General features: G+C 43.8%; 1 protein-coding gene across 1 annotated transcript in view; it reads left to right on the top strand.

The window, feature by feature from the left end:
* The first annotated feature begins 4,339 nt into the window (after positions 1–4,339).
* ccdc3a (coiled-coil domain containing 3a) overlaps positions 4,340–21,792 on the top strand; it is a 73,513-nt gene continuing 56,060 nt past the window's right edge. The window contains exons 1-2 of the mRNA XM_072563035.1: positions 4,340–4,951; positions 10,932–11,109. Of these exons, the coding sequence (XP_072419136.1) occupies positions 4,593–4,951; positions 10,932–11,109 (537 nt within the window). The 5' untranslated portion in view covers positions 4,340–4,592. The remainder of the gene's footprint in view (positions 4,952–10,931; positions 11,110–21,792) is intronic.

The following is a 21,792-nucleotide window of genomic DNA, read 5'->3' as shown; positions in this document are numbered from 1 at the left end:
AATCTTTTCTACCATGTGGGTTTTAATCAACTAGGAGAAAGCGAGCACTGCAGATGCTGGAGATCAGAGTTGAGAATGTGATGCACAGCAGGTCGGGCAGCATCCGAGGAGCAGGAGAGTCGACATTTTGGGCATATGCCTGAAATGTCAACTGTCTTGCTCGTGGATCCTGCCTGACCTGCTGTGCTTTTCCAGCACCACACTCTCGACTACAACGCAGGATTTGCCACACATAGGGGCTGGACCTTATACTCACTGCCCCTGGGTTTGAAGATGGGGATTTTATTAACTCCAGTTGGCTGCCTGCTCTCTGCCTATCCCCCAAACCCCCTTGACACTTAAACAGCTTCAGGGTCAAATGGTGTGTGTGTATTTCCTCTTTCACCCCACTCCCCCGGGAGAATCTGGCTTTAAGTCTTGTCTCTATGTCTTCTCCACTAGATGGAGCTCTTACACCACTAATTCCAAGATCCCAAAATCGAAGAAAATACTCACCTGCTACATTATACAACCTTTTAAATTTCAACAGTAACTTACAAATTGTTATTCTCAAGACACCAATGAGAGGCATCAATGTAAAAAAGGGCAACTTCAGGAGTTGAGAACGGTCAGTGGCTGAGCTGCTTGACCCTCAGAGACTGCATTGCCATGTTCAGTTATAATTCCAACTGAGCTTACTTAGCAAAGTGCAGCATGAAGTGTCTCCAGAGAGGCCGGTATACCGTCACCAAGTAACCCTTTCTTTCCGCATGGAGAGTCCTTGACACTGGTCTGGCTCCCTGAGAGCCAGATCTCAGAGTGAGCAGAATCTCTGATATAACCTCCTGTTTCTACCTCAAGATCCTCTAATCCAGACTCTGATTTCCAGCATCTGCAGTCCTCACTTTTGTCCTGCTTCTACCTGTCAGCCCCAATCAGGGAACTCCTACTCTATGAGGTCCGCCTAGCTGACCTCATCACAATCACTACATCGGCAGATCCACAAGTTTTTCAACAGGTTGTTTACTGTTATCTCTAGTCCATTTCATCTCTGTCTGTCAGATTGATCCAGTATAAATTTGTTGAAAGTTCTGAGGGGGGAGGAATGCCAGTTTACATGCAGACACAAACTGAACATTCCAAATGCAGAGACCATTTCTTAACGTACAGAATCATTTTGGGAACTAGAGCTTTGCCCTAGCTTTTGGAGTTAGGTTTTAAAATACTTCCTGAGAAAACATCCCTCGAAGGACATGGGCGTTACTGGCTGGCCCAGCATTTATTACCCGTCCCTAGATGCCCCATGAGAAGTTGGGGGTGAGCTGCCTTCTTGAACCACTCCAGTCTGTGTGCTGTAGGTAGACCCACAATGCTCTTAGGGAGAGAGTTCCATGATATTGACTCAGTGACAGTGAAGGAACGGCGATATATTTCCAAGTTAGGATGGTGAGTGGTTTGGAGGGGAACTTGCAAGAGAAACTTGAAGGGGGAAAGGGTTAACAATTCTGACGGCAAACTGATTGGTTCGCTCACAGTACAATGCTGTGATTAGTTCTCATTCACCACAGGAACGCTGATTGGTTCTGACTGATTAAGATGCAATTGGCCCTCTCTCTCTTTTCCTCTCTCTCTCTCTGTGCTCCAAAGTCTGAAACATCAACTCCATTCAAATTTTCCTTTTCCCATGTGTTATTCACTTATTTCACTTTCAAGACACTATCACTTATATTCTTTGTATGTTCTCTGAGAGTGATTTGGCATCAATCAGCCACATGTTTGTCATGTTCCATTTTGGTAACAGGAGTATAATTTGGAGATGAAATGAATCAGTCGGTTTAAAATCCACCTGCTGGATGATATAAATTAATTTTGGAAGCTTTCCATGCCTGATCGAAGGCGTAGATTTTGTTGGAATAATAATGGCCCTTAAGTTTTCTTCTTACACACTCCTTGGAATCCAGTTCATACCTGTGCTCACCAATTGGGATTGGCCCCTCAGAACAAGCACCTTAAATTTAAAATGCCCACTGTCTCAGCTCTGTAACTTCCTCCAGCCCCACAACCTTTTGAGATATCAGCATTGCATCAGTTCTAGCCTCTTGTACATTCCCTGACCTTTGGAGGCTGGGCATACATTTGCCTGCATTCTAAGGTCATGAAGTTCCTTGCTTCACCTCACTGTCTCGATACCTTGCTATACTCTATGATAACACTCCTTTCACCTGCCTCTTTGGTCATAGACCAATCATCTCATTTTGTGGTTTGGTGTCACATTTAACCTTTTAATGTTCCTGTAAAGTGCATTTGAGTAAAATAAAGAAATTGCATAAATCCAAGCTGTTGAATTATTCTTGATCAGACTTTACATCAAGTCAACAAATGATACATTCATTTAGCTATAATTGTAAGATCTGTAAACATTACGATGCTTTACAGAGGCTGTGAAACAAGCACTTCCTGTCTGTACAACAATGGATGGCACGGTGGCTCAGTGATTAGCCTCATGGACCCGGGTTCGATTCCAGCCTCGGGTGACTGTCTGTGTGGAGTTTGCACATTCTCCCCGTGTCTGTGTAGGTTTCCTCACACAATCCAAAGATGTGCAGGTTAGGTGAATTGGCCACGCTAAATGGCACATAGTGTTCAGGGATGTGTAGGTTGGGTGTACTAGTAGGGGAATGGGTCTGGGTGTGCTACTCTTCAGAGGGTTGGTGTGGACTTGTTGAGCTAAATGGTCTGTTTCCACACTGTAGGGATTCTATGAACCACTTTTGCTTAGCTTCATGAGACTTAAAGCTGGATTGTAAAGTCATGTTGGTTTTTAAGGGAATGAGTGGAGTGGCATTTTAATCCATCAGAAGGAATGACCAGAAAGACTGGTCACTGAGATATTACCGGTCCAGCTTACCGTGTAAGTGTTTTCTAATGAACCATCAAGGGGATGTTCTCCGGCAGTGCTGGAGTAGGTAGGGCTTGAACCCGGCCTCCTCGTTCAGAGCTCAGGAATGTTATCAGTGTGCTACAAGAGCCCAGAATTAAGAAAGCAGAGAAATCAGGAACATTGGAGAGAAAACAGAGTTAATGTTTGGAATCCAGTGACCCTTCCTCAGACACGGCTAGATCATCACAAGTAGATTAGATTAGATTCCCGACAGTGTGGAAACAGGCCCTTCAGCCCAACAAGTCCACACCGAACCTCTGAAGAGTAACCCACCCAGACCCACTTCCCTCTGACTAATGAAGCTAACACCACGGGCAATTTAGCATGGCCAATTCACCTGACCTGCACATCTTTAGACTGTGGGAGGAAACCGGAGCACCCAGAGGAAACCCACGCAGACACAGGGAGAATGTGCAAACTACACACAGACAGTCACCTGAGGCTGGAATCGAACCTGGGACCCTGGTGTTGTGAGGTAGCAGTGCTAACTGCTGAGCCACTGTGCCACCCATAATTCCTGTCTCTAACCCTCCCCACACACAAGATGTCCAGCATCCACAATTCTTTGTTTTATAAACCAACAGCATTAGGATTGAATTGACAACCCTTGTATTATTATTACCTTATGCTAACCAACTGAGCTAACCCAACAGCACTAAAGCTCAGTTTCTACACCTGGGGCTTGAACACTCACGGTGGCACAGTGGTTAGCCCTGCTGCCTCACAGCGCCAGAGACCCGGGTTCAATTCCCGCCTCAGGCGACTGACTGTGTGGAGTTTGCACGTTCTCCCCATGTCTGCGTGGGTTTCCTCTCACAGTCCAAAGATGTGCAGGTCAGGTGAATTGGCCATGCTAAATTGCCCGTAGTGTTTGGTAAGGGGTAAATGTAGGGGTATGGGTGGGTTACGCTTCGGCGGGGTGGTGTGGACTTGTTGGGCCGAAGGGCCTGTTTCCACACTGTAAGTAATCTAATCTAATACCTTCATTCCCAAGTATTACTGCTTTGTTTCCCACAGGTTAAGAAACAGTTTGTCTCTTCTCTTGGGCTGGGTAAGTGGGTTTGCAACAGAGCAGGTCAGTCTTTCACATTTCCCTTTTAAGTCTCTGAGCCAATTTGAAAACAAATTGGATTGTGCTGTGTCCACATCACTCCTGATGTTATCAGCGTTCTCTCAAGACAACCAGGTACACTTTGTTTTTCAAATGAGCTGCAAAGTTGCTGAGGCTGGAGGGGAGGGCTTTGAAGGGGGAAAGGGTTAACAATTCTGACAGCACACCCAATTGGTTCGCTCACAGTACAGTGCTGTGATTAGTTCTCATCCACCACAGGGACGCTGATTGGTTCTGGCTGATTGAGACACAATTGGCTCTCTCTCTCTCCCACTCCCGCCCCCCTTGTGCTCTAAAGTCTGAAGGATAAGCTCCATTCACATTCTCCTTTCCCCCAGCAGTGAATCCTTCACGCTGGAAGCCGGCAGTGGAGAATGTTGACAGCTGTGCTGAATTTCAGAGTCACTTCCTCTTGGCCGACTGATTCTGTGGCATTTCAGTTTCTCACCCTGGGGGGCAGGAAAGTTTGAGAGCAAGCTCAAAAGTTAGGGAGAGTGGGGGTGAGGGGAAGAAAAAGAAGCTTTCACTGCAAGGCAAAAACGTTCCAATTCCCTCACCAGCATGGTCTTTATATCTGTGATAATCCTAATTGCCACAGGTTATAGCCCGGTTTTAACATGCCAGTTTCCCACTGATTGGAGACCCATGAGTGAAGGCTGCAGGGCTGAACTGGCTGAGATTATAGTCTATGCCCGGGTTCTGGCTATCCATCAGGACATGTACAGTGTGTATAACTACCTCCCGTGGCAGTATGAGACCAGTTTGTTCTACTCGGCAGAGATTGAGATGTTGTGTGACCAAGCGTGGGGCAGCATGTTGGAAGTACCTGGAGGATCCCGTCTCAACCTCACCGGCCTGGGCTACTTCTCCTGCCAGTCCCACACGGTCATTGAGAACAACAGCTACTTCATCTTCCTCAGGTAAAAGACACCCGAACTCAGGGCGAGTGACCACCAGACACACCGATTGATTGCTGGCCTGAAATTGGGTTTTTGTTTTCTACTTAAGATGGTGCGGCGAAAGAAACTCTATCTCCTTTTTGTTTGGTTGGAAACTCTGATTTAGTGTCAATATTGATTATTAAAAACAAACTTGAGTTATTGTAACAAAGACGCAAATTGCTAATTTCTGTTCTAGATGTTCAGATTGTGATTGTGTGAAATTCACTACTTTTGCTCCTATCTAAACAGTTTTCTCACCTTGCGGGATACAGTTCAGGTGAAGGGAACACGAGTCTCTGTCTTTCCTCTGAACTGGGAGAGCTCTTGTGGCACAGTGGTAGTGACCCTATCTCTGAACCAGGAGACCCACGTTTGAGTCCCACCTGCTCCAGAGGTGTGTAAGCAGGTTGTTCCAGAAGAAGATATTTTCCTGTTCAGTATTAAATGACCATTAGAAATAGACCATTCAGCCCATCAAGTCTGCTCTATCTATTTGCAGTTTTTCTTTATTTTCAATCCCCATCGAAGGTCTAATTCACTTAGTCTGTGTAATTGAGCCAAGCTACGCCCCTAGACGGTAGTGGTTCCTCCTTTAGGAGAGATTTTTAACTGACACAGGACAGACAGAGGCCAACTAGCACATCCTGCTTCTGCTAGTTCCGTGGTGAGACTCATCCCTGCTCTTTCCTCCTAGCTCTAGTGGTTTTACTGTTCCTGACTCTAAGTGTGTCACCAATTGTCCTTATTGAATCTATTTTCACTACCCTCTCAGGCAGCACATCCCTGATCACAACAATTTGCTGCTTAAATTATTTCCCCTCTACTGTCCCTCTGGTTTCTTTGCCAATTGCTTTAAACCTCTGTCCTTGCCAGCCACTGGGAACAGTTTGTCATGTTTACACTGCTCAAACCATCCATGACTTCGAACAGTGATCAGCATTCTGTATCTTTATTTTAAACAGGCTTCTCTATTTGTCCAGCTGCAGTCAAAAGACCTGTGTACGTCCATCCCCGCTGTCCTAGTTCCTGCTCCCTCCTTTAAACTGTGCCCTTTAGTTTATATTTCCTATCTTCATTCTTAGAATGAAAATGCATTACCTCAATTCACACTTTTTGTGTTAAAATACGTCCACCACATGTCTGCTCATTTCACCAATTCAGTCCTCCTGAAATCTCTCATTATCTTCTGTTAATTAGGTTTTGGAAGTTTTGTACCTTTTTAAACTTTGCAATCCTGCCTGTGTAGGGAAGTCCAGGGCACTTAATGTAGATCCAAAATAGTAACTCCAGCAGTCTTAATACTAAGCTCTGGTGAACTACATTACACAACTCTCCAGTCTGAAAACCACTCACCTACTGTCTGCATTCCAAGCCCTAGACAATTTTGTATCTACATTTCTCTAAATATTGTGTTCCTGATTTACTCCCCAGTTTTTCTGAATGAAACATTGTAATGTTATCTTGCTGTAAACACTATTTAAAACCACTGTTTCACTTAACCCAGGGGATCAGTTAGCTCAGTTGCCAGGACAGCTTTTGCCCAAAACGTCGATCTTCCTGCTCCTCAGATGCTGCCTGACCTGCTTTGCTTTTCCAGCACCACTCTAATCTAAACTCTAGTTTCCAGCATCTGCAGTCCTCACTTTTGCCTGGCTGGTTTGCAATGCAGAGTGATGCCAACAATTTGGATTCAATCTCTGCACCAGTTGAGGTTACTCTCTTGTCAACCTCTCCCAATGCTTCGATATCCGATCTCCTCTCTGCCTTCTCCCAGGAAAACATTCCCAACTTCAATTCCATTAATGATCTTTGGATGACAGCATCAACTACCAAAAGCAATGCTGAAATATTTTGGTTTACATTGGTGGATCGTCACACTCAAATTACATCCGAAAATTCATTCACTTCTGCCCACTTTGTCACACTCCTGTTTGATAAAGTAGAGGAGCCGGTGTTGGACTGGGTTGGACAAAGTTAAAAATCACACAACACCAGATTATAGTCCAACAGGTTTACTTGGAAGCACTAGATTTTGAAGCACTGCTCTTTCATCAGGTGATTGTGGAGCAGGATCATAAGACACAGAGTTTATAGCTATATGATCCTGCTTCACAGCTACCAGATGAAAGAGCAGCGCTCTGAAAGCTAGTGCTTCCAAATAAACCTGTTGGACTATAATCTGGTGTTGTGATTTTTTTAAACTTATAGTTATTCATATAGTTCTTCCTGGCTTGCTTTCAGACCATTAAGACTTGACCATGTCTAAGTGAAGGCAGCCATTTGTGACTGTATACTCAAGACCTGGTTCAGACACGGCTCCCTTTCCTGAAGAATGTTAATGAACCACTGTTTCTGAGGTAACCCCGTGGGTTTCCAAGTGACTCTTAAGTGTTTGGCCCTCATGAGTAAACTTAGAGAATCCTCTTTCCCAACTTGTCACGATGGATTGGAATTCAGGAGGGGCATCTAGTGTCATAACAATTAAGCTCAAATATTTAATCTTCATTCCCTGTGAAGAGTGGGCACCGGTTATCAATTGAAAAGTAACGAACAGGGTATTATTGAGATTTCATAACAACCATACTTTAATAAAATCAGAAGAGTATGTTGGGCAACAAATTTGTAGAAAATAGCTATGTGCTGAATAAGTTCAGGTTACTTACTTTGGAGCAGTGAAGGTTGAGGGTGGTCTGAAGGAGGTGTGTATGATTGTGAGGGCATGGCCAAGTGGATAGAAAGCAGCTATTCCCTCCGTTGATGAGTCAGTAACAAGGGGCATAATTTTGAAGAGAAAGGCAGGACCTCAGCCTTTGGAAATATTCTTGGATGAATACTTCAAAATGTCATCACATTCAAGGCTGTGGGCCAAGTGTTGAAAAGTGGGCCCATGGTAGATTTAGAGTGCAGACTCGATGGGCCGAAGGGCCTCTTCTGTGCTGTACAATTCAATGAAATCCTGGAGCTCCCACCCTGACAGCACTGTGGGTTACTCAGGACTACCTTACCCGAAACAGCGCGTTCTCCAGGGTATTGAGAGATGGCCACATAAATACTCACCCAGACAGATGGCCTGATAAATACTCACCCAGACAGGGATGGCCACATAAATACTCACCCAGACAGGGATGGCCACATAAATACTCACCCAGACAGGGATGGCCACATAAATACTCACCCAGAAAGGGATGGTCCATAAATACTCACCCAGACAGGGATGGCCACATAAATACTCACCCAGACTGGGATGGTCCATAAATACTCACCCAGACAGGGATGATCCATAAATACTCACCCAGACAGGGATGGCCACATAAATACTCACCCAGAAAGGGATGGCCTATAAATACTCACCCAGACAGGGATGATCCATAAATACTCACCCAGACAGGGATGACCTATAAATACTCGCCCAGACAGGGATGACCTATAAATACTCACCCAGACAGGGATGGCCACATAAATACTCACCCAGACAGGGATGGCCACATAAATACTCACCCAGACAGGGATGGCCACATAAATACTCACCCAGACAGAGATGGCCACATAAATACTCACCCAGACAGAGATGGCCACATAAATACTCACCCAGACAGGGATGGCCACATAAATACTCACCCAGACAGAGATGGCCACATAAATACTCACCCAGACAGGGATGGTCCATAAATACTCACCCAGAAAGGGATGGCCTATAAATACTCACCCAGACAGGAATGATCCATAAATACTCACCCAGACAGGGATGACCACATAAATACTCACCCAGACAGGGATGGCCACATAAATACTCACCCAGACAGGGATGGTCCATAAATACTCACCCAGAAAGGGATGATCCATAAATACTCACCCAGACAGGAATGATCCATAAATACTCACCCAGACAGGGATGGCCTATAAATACTCACCCAGACAGGAATGATCCATAAATACTCACCCAGACAGGGATGACCTATAAATACTCACCCAGACAGGGATGGCCACATAAATACTCACCCAGACAGGGATGGCCTATAAATACTCACCCAGACAATATGGCCACATAAATACTCACCCAGACAGGGATGGCCACATAAATACTCACCCAGACAGGGATGACCTATAAATACTCACCCAGACAGGGATGACCTATAAATACTCACCCAGACAGGGATGGCCACATAAATACTCACCCAGACAGGGATGGCCACATAAATACTCACCCAGACAGGGATGGCCACATAAATACTCACCCAGACAGGGATGGCCACATAAATACTCACCCAGACAGGGATGGCCTATAAATACTCACCCAGACAGGGATGGCCTATAAATACTCACCCAGACAGGGATGGTCCATAAATACTCACCCAGACAGGGATGACCTATAAATACTCACCCAGACAGGGATGACCTATAAATACTCACCCAGACAGGGATGGTCCATAAATACTCACCCAGACAGGGATGGTCCATAAATACTCACCCAGACAGGGATGGCCTATAAATACTCACCCAGACAGGGATGGCCACATAAATACTCACCCAGACAGGGATGGCTACATTCTACAAATAAATAAAATCAGCGTTGTGCATGGTTCAGTTTGTGCCCACAAACTTCCTTTCAGCAGAATGCTCCCCCCCACTTTTGTATCATTATTTAGATTTCTGAGTTGCTGTCAAAATATTCTCGGGGGTCTTGTGGTGCACTGGTGGTGCCCCCACCTCCTGAGTGTATAAGCTCCAGGTTCGAGTCCAGCTCCAGGGCTCCCTGCCCAAGGGAATTGCATTCATCCACCTGCCCAATCTGATCCTTCCAACACACACTAATGGCAGGCAGTAAGAACAGGAGTGATTCCTGGTCAGCTGGCTGATGGAAAGATCTTTTACCATCACTGCCCATTGCTCCAGACAGCCACATGGATGTACGCAGCTCAGATTTCCTGTGTAACACCCTGTCCATCATTGTTACATTAGTTTTTGCAGGTTCCAATCGCTGGCCATGAGCTTGCAACTCAAACATATTTTATGCACCAATAAGGTGTGGACAATGCCATTTGTCTCAAAGTTTGGTAGAAGATTTGTAGCTCGGGTGCTCGTTGTTGTGGTTCTGTTCGCCGAGCTGGGAATTTGTCTACATTGTTTCAACAATTCTGGCCAGCACTTATTGTCCACTGACTACCCAGAGGGCAGTTAAGTGGCAGGCACTTTGCTGTGAGTCTGGAGTCACATGTAGGCCTAACCAGGTGAAGTTGGCAGGTTTTCTCCCCGAAGTCTATTAGTGAACCAGATGGATTTTAAACAACAATTGACAGGGATTACTAGACGTTGGTTTGTTTTGTTGGCTGAGAGGCTGGTTAGTCATGCAGTCATGCCAACAGCATGGGTTCAATTCCCACAGCAGCTGAGGTTACCAGGAAGGACTCTCCTCCTCAACTTCTCTCCTCGCCTGAGGCACGGTGACCCTCAGGTTAAACCAACACCAATCGTGTCTGTCTAATGAGAAAGCAGGTCTATAAGCTGGTAGGCGAAAGTGAGGACTGCAGATGCTGGAGATTATGGTCAAGAGTGTGGTGCTAGAAAAGCACAGCTGGTCAGGCAGCATCTGAGGAGCAGGAAAATCGGCGTTTCACGTAAAAGCCCTTGAAGGGTTTTCCTGCTCCTCGATGCTGCCTGACCTGCTGTGCTTTTCCAGCACCACACTCTCTCGACTATAGTCTGGTAGGATGATGGTGACTTTTACACAATTGCTATTCAACTACCTTTTATAAAATCCAGATTTTTATTGAATTCAAACTTCACCATGCTATGGTCAGATTCGAACGATCATTTTAACTGCATCTTTCTATTTTTGTGGCGTTACTATTTAATCAGAGTGAAGAATATATTGCTAACTGACTATTCTGGAATATTAATGCAGATCTCATTGCAATGATTATGCTTATGTTTATAACCTACTATTTTAATTTTTTTGCAGGATGGATGACAATTATAACATAATTCCCCATGGAGTTAATTTTCAGGATGCTATTTTTCCAGACACAACTGAGAACATGAAGATGTTTTCCAGTCTATTCCAGTTCTCTAATTGCACACAAGGGCAACATTTACTCCAAACTTACGCCACTGACTGGGAAGCCCAGGAGGACCACAGGGTAAGGCTGCCACCTACTGGTCACCTCTATCGAGCGTTCAGGCTCTGTGGATCTTTGGTAACAGAATAGCACTTTGAAATCATTATGATTCTTTAAAAGCCAAATATTCATGTTGTCTCATTTTAAAGTTCCCATCTGTAAATCTGATGAATGCCTGCATATTTTAATGGAAATGATTGAATGTCAAGTGCTTTTTAGTAGTTTGAAACAGGATATCATTTATGAGCATAAAAAATAAATTGTTTCAGTATGACATTCTTGTCTATATTCTATTAAGCTAAGGTAATTCTAGTCACTTTAAGAGACTACTGTATCTTGTTTAATAGAATTGTGCCATCTCAAAGAATTGCAGGAATCCATTGTGCTTACAATTTTTTATATGTAAATTTGAAAGTGTTTGGCAGATCTCCCATTGCAATTTGCAACTGTGATTGAACATCTGCGCCTGTTTCTCTGAATATATTTCGTAGATGATCTTGAGATGCTTTGTATAGTCAAGAATACTAGACAAATTAATTTTAATGTTATAAAAGCAAAATACCATGGATGCTGGAAGTCTGCAATGAAACAGAAAGCACTGGAGAAACTTGGCAAGTCTTTGAAGTTTGTGCCACGTAATAGACAGGGTAGTTAAAAAGGCATTTGGCACATTTGCCTTCATTACTCCTTTGACTATAGGAGCTGGGACATCAGGTTGAGCTTGTACAGGACATTGGTGAGGCCTCTTCTGGAATACTGTGTTCCGTTCTGGTCACCCTGTTAGAGGAAGGACATTATTAAGCTAGAGAGGGTTCAGAAGAGATTTACCAAGATGTTGTTAGGCATGGAAGGTTTGAGTTATAAAGTAAGGCTGGGACATTTTTCACTGGAATATAAGAGGTTAAGAGGAGACCTTGTAGAGGTTTATAAAATAATGAGATAGATACGGTTGATCGTAGTTGTATTTTCCCTAGAATTGGGGAGTTTCAAGGCTAGGGGTATGTTTTTAAAGTGAGAGAAGAGAGCTTTTACAAAGTTGTGAGTGGCAAATGTTTTTACATAGAGGGTGATTTACATAGATGGAATGGACTTTCTGAGGAAGTGGTGGACGTGAGTACAATTACAATGTTTAAAAGACATTTGGATGGAGACATGAATAGGAAAGGTTTGGAGGGATATGGGCCAGGAGCAGGCAGGTGGGACTAGTTTGGTTTGGGATTATGTTCGGCATGGACTGGTTGGACCAAAGGGTCTGTTTCTGTGCCATATGACTCTATGACTATGTTGAGAGAGAAAAACAGAGTTATGTTTTGAGTCTGGCATAATATTCTTCAGGACTGAAGGGGGCTGGAAAGTGATGGGTTTTTATGCTGTTGACAAAGGCATAGAGGGGGTGGGGAGGAGCAAGTGGAACAGATGGTGACAATGCCCAGAAGAAAAGAGAAAGGGAGTGTTAATAGTAGTAGAAGAGTGCTATAGATGCAGGATAAGTGTTAATGGGGGGTAGTAATAGAAGAAAATAAGTCAGCTCTACTGAGAGCAAACCCATGTAAATGACACAGTGTGAGAGGGGGAAATGGAGGACAACGTTCATGCTCTTGATAGAACTGCATAGAGGCTGCTTCCCATCACCAATCGCCCAGTACATTGGCTCTGAGCTAGCTGGTCAGAGCCTGTCTTTGGAATGAGGATAGGCTTGGAATCTGCTATTTAGATCTGTCAGCTAGAGCTCCCTGACTGGGGCTGTTAACCTGAGCCAATCAGGAAACTCATAGTCAATGAGATCCACCTGGGCTTCATTCCAATACTCTCTAAAGTAGTTAAACTTGAGAGTTTAGAAAGTTGTAAAACGTGTTAGTGGAAATTGCGTACTTCATTGGAATGCTGCAACAGGCAAAAAATTGAAATGTTTGTGAGAGCAAGGATGTTACTTTCCTTATCTTTCTCACGCTCTATACTATAGTGTCAGTCTATTCACTGCCGGCTCTGAAATCCTTTCATTCACACAATACCATTTCTTTCTCTACCTCTTCTCACAATAGTTACCCGCTATCCTCAAATCTGTTCTACCTCTGCCTTAACAGATTCTCTCCTGTCAAGATTAGAGCGGTGCTAGAAAAGCACAGCAGGTCAGACAGTATCCGAGCAGCAGGAAAATCGATGTTTCAGGCAAAGGCCCTTCATCAGGAGTCAGGTTCCTGATGAAGGGCTTTTGCCTAAAGTGCGATTTTCCTGCTCCTTGGATGCTGCCTGACCTGCTGTTCTTTTCCAGCACCACTCTAATCTCCAGCATCTGCAATGCTCACTTATGCTCAGATTCTCTCCTGTGTGCATTCCTTTCTTCAATTTTCTCTCCCTATACAAAACACGCTTTCTCTCCATTATAGAGTATTTGATCAACAGGTCCACCCTGACCCTCCAAACAGTAACCCACCCAGACTCATTCCTCTACTGTTATCCATAACTAATGTACCTAACTTACAAATCCTTGAACACAATGGGCAGTTTAGATGGCCACTTCGCCTAACCTGCCCATCTTTGGATTGTGGGAGGAAACCCACACAGACACGAGGAGAATGTGCAAACTTCACACAATCACCCGAGGCTAGAATTGATCCCGGGTCCCTGGCGCTCTGAGACAGCAGTGCTGACCACTAAGCCACAGCGATTGATTGATTGAGTGTGAGTCTCTCTGCTCTCCCCACTCCCTGCAAATCCCCCTCCCCATACTCCTTCCCACCACACTCGACAAACCATGGCATCTCTTCTCTACAAGTACCTACTGTGCTGTTTTGCCGTTTCCTTAACTCATTCCCTCCCTTGTTGCCTCTTTTTCTCTTTAATTTACTTTCACGTTCCTGCCCTTTTTCTTACTCTTCTCTACTTCCTGTTTCTCTCCATTATGCTTTCTTTTCCAGTTGGTTACATTTACACTGCAGCATGGGAAGGTTGACAGAAGAGGGTTGGAAGTGTCGGGGAATAAATAACAGCAAGATCTGCAGGAAGGAGAGTTCTGTAGTTCTGTACAAGAGACTGCACAGTGGACCGAGGAACTGAAGTAGGTGCGGGTGGCTGCTTTCTATGTGCCTCCGACAAACTCAAGACTGAAAGAACTTGTGTTGCAACTTTCACGATTGCACGATATCCCAAAGCGCTTTACAACCAATGATATGCTTCTTATGTTTCATCATTGTTGTAACTTCGGAGAAATTTCATTTAAATTTCACTGAGCTTTCCGCTGTGAGTATGATAACGTCAGAAGTCCAGGTTGTTCAGAGGGGTCTGTGTTGCTTGTGGAAGATGACCTGGTGCTTGTTATATGTTTGTAGTTATATAGTTGGGATTTTTGGGTCAATGAGTAAAAAAAAATCTATGGGATGTTTAGATGAGGAACTATTGTAAATATTGTGGCAGCTGTATTGTGGGCGGCACGGTGGCACAGTGGTTAGCACTGCTGCCTCACAGCGCCGGAGACCCGGGTTCAATTCCCGCCTCAGGCGACTGACTGTGTGGAGTTTGCACATTCTCCCCGTGTCTGCGTGGGTTTCCTCCGGGTGCTCCGGTTTCCTCCCACAGTCCAAAGATGTGCAGGTCAGGTGAATTGGCCATGCTAAATTGCCCGTAGTGTTAGGTAAGGGGTAGATGTAGATGTAGGGGTATGGGTGGGTTGCGCTTCGGCGGGGCGGTGTGGACTTGTTGGGCCGAAGGGCCTGTTTCCACACTGTAAGTAATCTAATCTAATCATGTTGTGGGAGAAACTTTAAATTGAGGCAGAATGTTATGCAGATTGTGAGTATAATAGATATAGAAGAACAGAGCCACACAGAAAAGGGAACACAGCCTTGACACAGCAGACCATGACTATATGATTTGATATAGTATGGCAGTGATGACTAATCTAATGTAGATTGTAGACACCGTAACGGGGGGGATAATCTATAAAATGGTCAGAGCATTGAGTATAGCAAGTGGGAGATCATGTTATGGCTGTACAGGACATTGGTTAGGCTGCTTTTGGAATATTGCATGCAATTCTGGTCTCCCTCCTATAGGAAGGATGTTGTGAAACTTGAAAATGTTCGGAAAAGATTTGCAAGGATGTTACCAGTGTTGGAGTCATTTGAGCTATAGAGAGAGAGGCTGAACAGGCTGGGGCTGTTTTCCCTGGAGCTGAGGGGTGACCTTGCAGAGGTTTATAAAATCATGAGGGTGATTGGACAAGGTCTTTTTTCCTGGGTTGGGTGAAGTCCAGAACTAGAGGGCATAGGTTTAGGGTGAGAGGGGAAAGATTTGAAAGAGAGCTAAGGGGCAATGTTTTCACGCAGAGGGTGGTACGTGTATGGAATGAGCTGCCAGAGGAAATGGTGGAGGCTGGTACAATCACACCATCGAAAAGGCATCTGGATGGGTTTAGAGGGATATGGGCCAAGTGCTGGCAAAAATGGGACTAGATTAAGATATCTGGTCAGCATTGACGAGTTGGACTGAAGGGTCTGTTTACGTGCTGTACATCTCTGACTCTATAATAAGTGTGCTTTCTTTATTGGTTTCTTGCCCACAGGTTAGGCTGGTTAGCACTGCTGCCTCACACAGCCCTAGGGACCCAGGTTCGATTCTAGCCTCAGGCGATTGGAGTTTGCACAGTCTCCCTGTGTCTGCGTGGGTTTCCTCTGGGTGCTCTGGTTCCCTCTCACAATCCAAAGAAGTGCAGGTTGTGTGAATTGGCCATGCTAAATTGCCAGTAGTGTTAGGTACATTAGTCAGGGGTGAATACAGGGAAGGAGAATGGGTCTGGGTGGGTTACTCTTCGGGGGTCGGTGTGGACTTTTTGGGCTGAAGGGCCTGTTTCCATTCTGTAGGGAATCTAATCTAATCTATAAAGGGTAGAGCTGATGCACAATGCTTCATTCTCCATCACAGCTACAGCAAAGGTACGGGCCCTGAATTCCCCTCAAGGAGGAGTGTTCAGTTGGTGTTAATCTAACCCACACTACCTCAGCCTGGCAGCTTCACCCCCTCCCCCCACAAAAAATGGTTTGGGTTGCTGTGCCAATGGACACTTTCACTTTTATGTTGTAGCCTCAAGTCTCTACGTTCTTTCCATCACCTGCCTGAGCAGGAATTTCTCCCATTCTCACCACCTGCCAGTGATGTGCTTTCGACGGATTTGCAAGTTGACAGCCAACCCTGGCCGCATTAGGAACAGAACCTCCTCGGCTGTCACGTCCTGGAATGGGACTTGAACCCAGAGCTTCTGGCTCAGAGATAGGGATGCCACCCACTGCACCACAAGACCTCTCTAGAAATAGTGTCACTAAGGTTGATGTTTCCATTGTTTGCTCCATTCCAAGGTATGTACCTTAGTATCAGCCACAATGTGGTGATTTGCTAAAATCACTGCATATGCGTGTTCTTCCACCGTGAATGATTGCAAGGAAAGTTCCAAAATTTTTTTTATGGATGTGAACATGTATTGCCCATTCTTAATTGGGCAGTTAACTGGGTGGGTCTGGAGTCACCTAAGGGGCAACATTGTCACACAGAGGGTGGTATGTGTATGGAATGAGCTGCCAGAGGAAGTGGTGGAGGCTGGTACAGTTCAACATTTAAGAGACATCTGGATAGGTATATGTATAGGAAGGGTTTGGAGGGACATGGCCCGGATGCTGGCAGGTGGGACTAGATTGGGTTGGGATAACTGGTCGGCATGGACCGACGGGTCTGTTTCTATGCTGTACATCTCTATCACTGTTGAGACTATATGCCCAGAATGTTTGCCAGGGATTTTGGATTCCTAGTCCAGTGACATTACCATTACACCATCTCCTCCCCAAATATAATGTAATCAGTTTATCATGTAAAGTCTGATATCTCTTGATCACACCCCCTCATTTTGTCTTAAATCATTGTAAGTCTGACAAAACAGATTCAGAATGGACACCGTCGGAACTCAAGACAATGTTTATATCCATTGCATTTAATTTTTTATAGGTGTTTATTGATTGTAGGCATCACTGAATGGGCTAGCATTTATCCCCTCCAGAAGATGGTAGTGAGCTGCCTTCTTGAACTGTTGTACTCCGTGTGCCCTTAGGGTGGGAATTCCAGGAATTTGACCCAGTAACAGTGAAGGAATGGTGATATATTTCTAAGTCAGGATGGTGAGTGGCTTGCAGGGGAACTTGCAAGGGGTGGCGTTCCCATGTATCTGCTGCTTTTATCCTTCTTGATGGTGGAGGTTTTGTGTTGAGGAGATGATGCTGAAGAGGGTTGAGAGTTGCTTCAGTGAATCTTTAGTTGATTTAATAAATGAAAAACCACAAACAGGCCAAACAACTAACTGATTAACACTTTGACAATGATTAAGGAACCTAATTATCCTAAATCTTCCATCTTCTTCTGATTTCATTACTTCAAATGAATTCATGAAAACCTATTAATAAAAGAACACATTATGCATCTTGTTCTTTGGCTTGGTAGTAAGTTTAGGTTATTTATTCTAGAAGCAATAGTTCAATCTTGGATAAAGTACCTGTCTTTCAAAATCACAAAATTACATTGGAATCCAATTGTTAACACTGCACAGTGTAAAAGGCTTTAAATATTTCAGTTTTTAAGAAGTAATATTTTTAATGATGCTAAAAACCAGTGCTATAACTAACATGAATGTTATCTATTTCTGATTAGCCTGAATTTACCAAGAATAAATTTTAGGTTGTAAATAGTTTTATTGTTTCAATTAATCTGTTGCCTGTTGCACATTGTGTAACCATAGACTCTCCATTTTCAAAATATCGGATTGGCTTTTCCGTCCCCCAGACTTCTTCCATTCCCAAAGAAACAAGCCTTTCTTTCAAGTCCAGTTAGCCAAATTTTAACTTTTGTCACATCTTTTAAATATCATGTCAATTTTTAATCTTCAATTTTATGTATTACTGTATGCCAATTGACTAATATAAAGTGAGAACAATTAGACGTTAAAAACTGTGTTAAAGGATATGATGTGTCCCTCCAGGAACACTTAAGCTTTCACATGGTTTGTAAGTGCTCAGACCATTTCTCAAATGACAGTATCATCAAACTAACACCCACAGAACTGATAAGACCCAGAGTACTTGACAACAGCCTATTCCTGTCGCGATGACACATTGCTGCAAGTGACATGATGGTACTAGGGCTCTGCAAGAGATCAACACATCAGGATGTTTAGAAACCAAATATTTTTGTTTGCAGGCAGAGAAAGAGGACACAGACACCCTGTAAACTGTGCTTTATTAACAGTGCCTGTAACTAATCCTGTAAGATCAAACAGAACGAATATCGCTGAAGAGATTAACAGATATACTCTAATCTTTTGAAGAGGGTAAAAGGTTTTAAACAGTTGGGGATTCTGTGACCTTTGAATAAATAAGGAGACAGGCAGTCCCTGGGTTACAATCAGGCTCTGTTCTCAGGTACGTTCACCAGTTGTGATTTGGAGATGCTCGTGTTGGACTGGGGTGTACAAAGTTAAAAATCACACAGCACCAGGTTATAGTCCAACAGGTTTAATTGGAAGCACACTAGCTTTCAGAGCGCTGCTCCTTCATCAGGTGGTTGTGAAGAAGGAGCGTCGCTCTGAAAGCTAGTGTGCTTCCAATTAAACCTGTTGGACTATAACCTGGTGTTGTGTGATTTTTTTAACTCTGTTCACCAGTTGATTTGTGCATAAGTTAAAGCATCAAGCAGAATGATTATAAAATAACAACTCATGAGGAAACATTCACATGTCAGATCTTTCAAATTAAAATTAATATGATATCTAATACAACATCATAATGCTTATTTAGGATAGTCAGCACAGCTTTATTTAGGAGAGTTCTTGTCTTATAAACTTGGTTGAGTTTTTTTGAGGAAGTGAGGAAGATGATTGCTGAGGGTCGGGAAGTGGATGTTGTCGACATGGACTTTACTAAAGTATTTGACAAGGTTCTGTTTGGCAGGCTTGTCCAGAAGGTTAGGTCACGTGGGGCACAGTGAGTTGTTATGGTGGCTCAGTGGTTAGCACTGCTGCCTCACTGCACCATGGACCCGGGTTTGATTCCAGCCTCTGGGGGCTGTCTGTGTGGAGTGTGCACATTCTCCCAGTGTCTTCTTCAATCTAATCTCATAACTGATGTTCTTAATTCCTTGAGCCATTCGTGTGAGCTGCTTCTGTGCTCTGAATCCAATGAGTTCCTATCCTTGCAATCATGTGCATGACTCTCCAGCTGAGGTTTAACAAGTGTACTTTATCTGTCTGGTCAAACCTTAAACATCTATCCTTTCACATCTGTGCCTTGGCAATGAACTCCGCTGCAAATCTTTGATGACAGACTCCTCCTAAATATTAATTTTCCCTTTGCTTGGAGAAGCAGCTTCGATCAATGCTGAAGGAAAAGAGAACCTGATGGGAAATTGAAAAATAAAATCAATGGGGAGATACATTTTGAAATCTTCTTGTGTTTAATATTCTCACATGGCTTTACCTTATGCCTGAAACGTCAATCCTCCTGCTCCTCAGATGCTGCCTGACCTGCTGTGCTTTCCCAGCACCACACTCTTGACTCTGATCTCCAACACCTGCAGTCCTCGCTTTCCCCTAGTTGATCTTTACCCTCATTAAGCCTTAATCAGCAGAAATGTGATGCTTTTCCCCTGTAGTCCACACAGCTCAGTTGGCTGAGAGACTGGTTTGTGATGCTGATAGTGTGGGTTCAGTTCCTGCATCAGGGTTACTAGGAAGGGCTCTCATTCTCAACCTCTCCTTTCGCCTGAGAGATGTGGCCATCATGTTAAACCAATTCCAATTATCTCTCCTTAATGAGGGAGCAGCTCTATGGTCTGGGATGGCTATGGTGATGTTCCCTTTACCTTCATACTCAATAAAGCTCATTGGCTTCAATATTTGTTTTAGAATTCAACACTATTTTAATGATTTGATTCTATTTTATAAAATGAGTATAAGTTTCCCTCGCCCTATAGATTGAAGCTTGTATTTAAATATCCAGCCATAGTGCGTTCACCCACATTCATTAGTTGCCTTCAGTGAAAACAATGTCCATCAACTGTGCTTCTGTAATCACCTGATACTGTCCTATATCAATGGAATAACCAGCAAATCCCAGGGACAGAAATTTCATTTTGTGTATTGAGTGTCAAGTATAATTTTATAAATGTGTTAACAATATCATTATACCAAAAGGGCTAACTTCCTGATCAATCTGCCAAAAAATGATGGACAGATAAGGAGAATGGATCATGTGGGAGTTTCTGGCAAGGCTGCCATTTTGTAAATCCTTCGACTGAAATCCTGCTAGCCAATCATGCCTCAGTCTGATTATGTCTCGGATTTGTGCCCAAAACATTTCAATGAACGTAATGTAATGGTGCTGCTTCAGTTGACCATCATTGGCACCATGTTGTGTTGAGTGATTTGACCCTTAGTCACCATCAGGTAGAATTGCTACCACCATGCTCCTTTTAGTTTGGAATCTACAGGGTTTGCCTGTTCTAGTGTGTTAGAGGAAACCCATTTGATGTTGCAATGAGAGGAGGTTCTTATCTTAAGCTAGGCATAATTTATTACATGAAAGCAATCAGGTACAAGATAATATTGTTGTCCTGTTGTTTCTAAGATTGAGGTGATCTACATTGGAGATTTTCTCCTTCGAGGTCCAGAGCTCTTTGGCCTTTTCTCCAGCCAAGTCCTTAGATGTCATCAGATTGGTTAGCTCTCAACTCTGTTTTCAGAATGAACACTTTTGGAATCATTACCTCTCAATCTACAATATTGAGTCAAATCTTTTCTCACTTACTCCTTGTTTGCTCTCCTTACTCACCATGTGCACCCTCTTTAAGTATCAGCTGGGATTCCATTTCCAACGGTTTCCTGTGAGGCAACAACTTGAGCTGTTATTAAGGCCGACTCTCCAGTGCGGTACTGAGGGAGTGCTGCACTGTCTGAAGTCCCATCCTTCAGATGTTAAGCTGAGGCTTTGGTTGCCCTCACAGTTGGATATGACCTCCCATCCATCATAAGGTCAGAAGGGGGGATGTGCAATCATAGGCAAACAATGTTCAGCCCCATCCTCAGATACTGAAGCAATCCATGTCCAAATGTAGCAAGATGTGGACATTATCCAGGCTTAGGCTGACAAGTGGCAAGTCACACTTGCACCACACCAGGACTAGACAAGGACCATCTCCACCAAGAGAAAATCTAACCACTGCTACTCAGTGTCCTTTACCTCTGCCCTTGTGTTGCCTCATACCTACCACAAAGCCCTCTTGAAACTTTTCCTGTCTGATGTGCAAATAAGAGGAAGATAATGAAAATTTGAAGATAATCATTTCTTTAACACATTCAGCAGCTTGTTAATTAGTTATTTGCAAGTGGCAAGTGGGTTTCCAACTTGCACTTTTGTCGGAGAACCTGTTGGAGAAATTAGCCCAATAGATTAGAGATCACAAAACGCATTTCAAAGTGAAATTGACAAACAGTTTATTAGTACGGCCATATTGTGGAAGACGAAGCTGAAACAGCAGAGACAGTTTATCCAGGTAGCTGAGATTTCTTTCCTCAAGGTGAGGATGAAGTCAGGTTTTATAAGAATCTTGTACAACAAGGTTAATTAAAATGGGGAAAGATACAATGTATTTGGAAATTGAGTAATCTACTTACAA

The sequence above is a fragment of the Chiloscyllium punctatum genome, chromosome 44, assembly GCF_047496795.1.
Source record: "Chiloscyllium punctatum isolate Juve2018m chromosome 44, sChiPun1.3, whole genome shotgun sequence".
Taxonomy (NCBI): Eukaryota; Metazoa; Chordata; class Chondrichthyes; order Orectolobiformes; family Hemiscylliidae; genus Chiloscyllium; species Chiloscyllium punctatum.
Note: the sequence above shows the minus strand (reverse complement) of the source record. Positions and strands in the feature narration are given on the sequence as shown.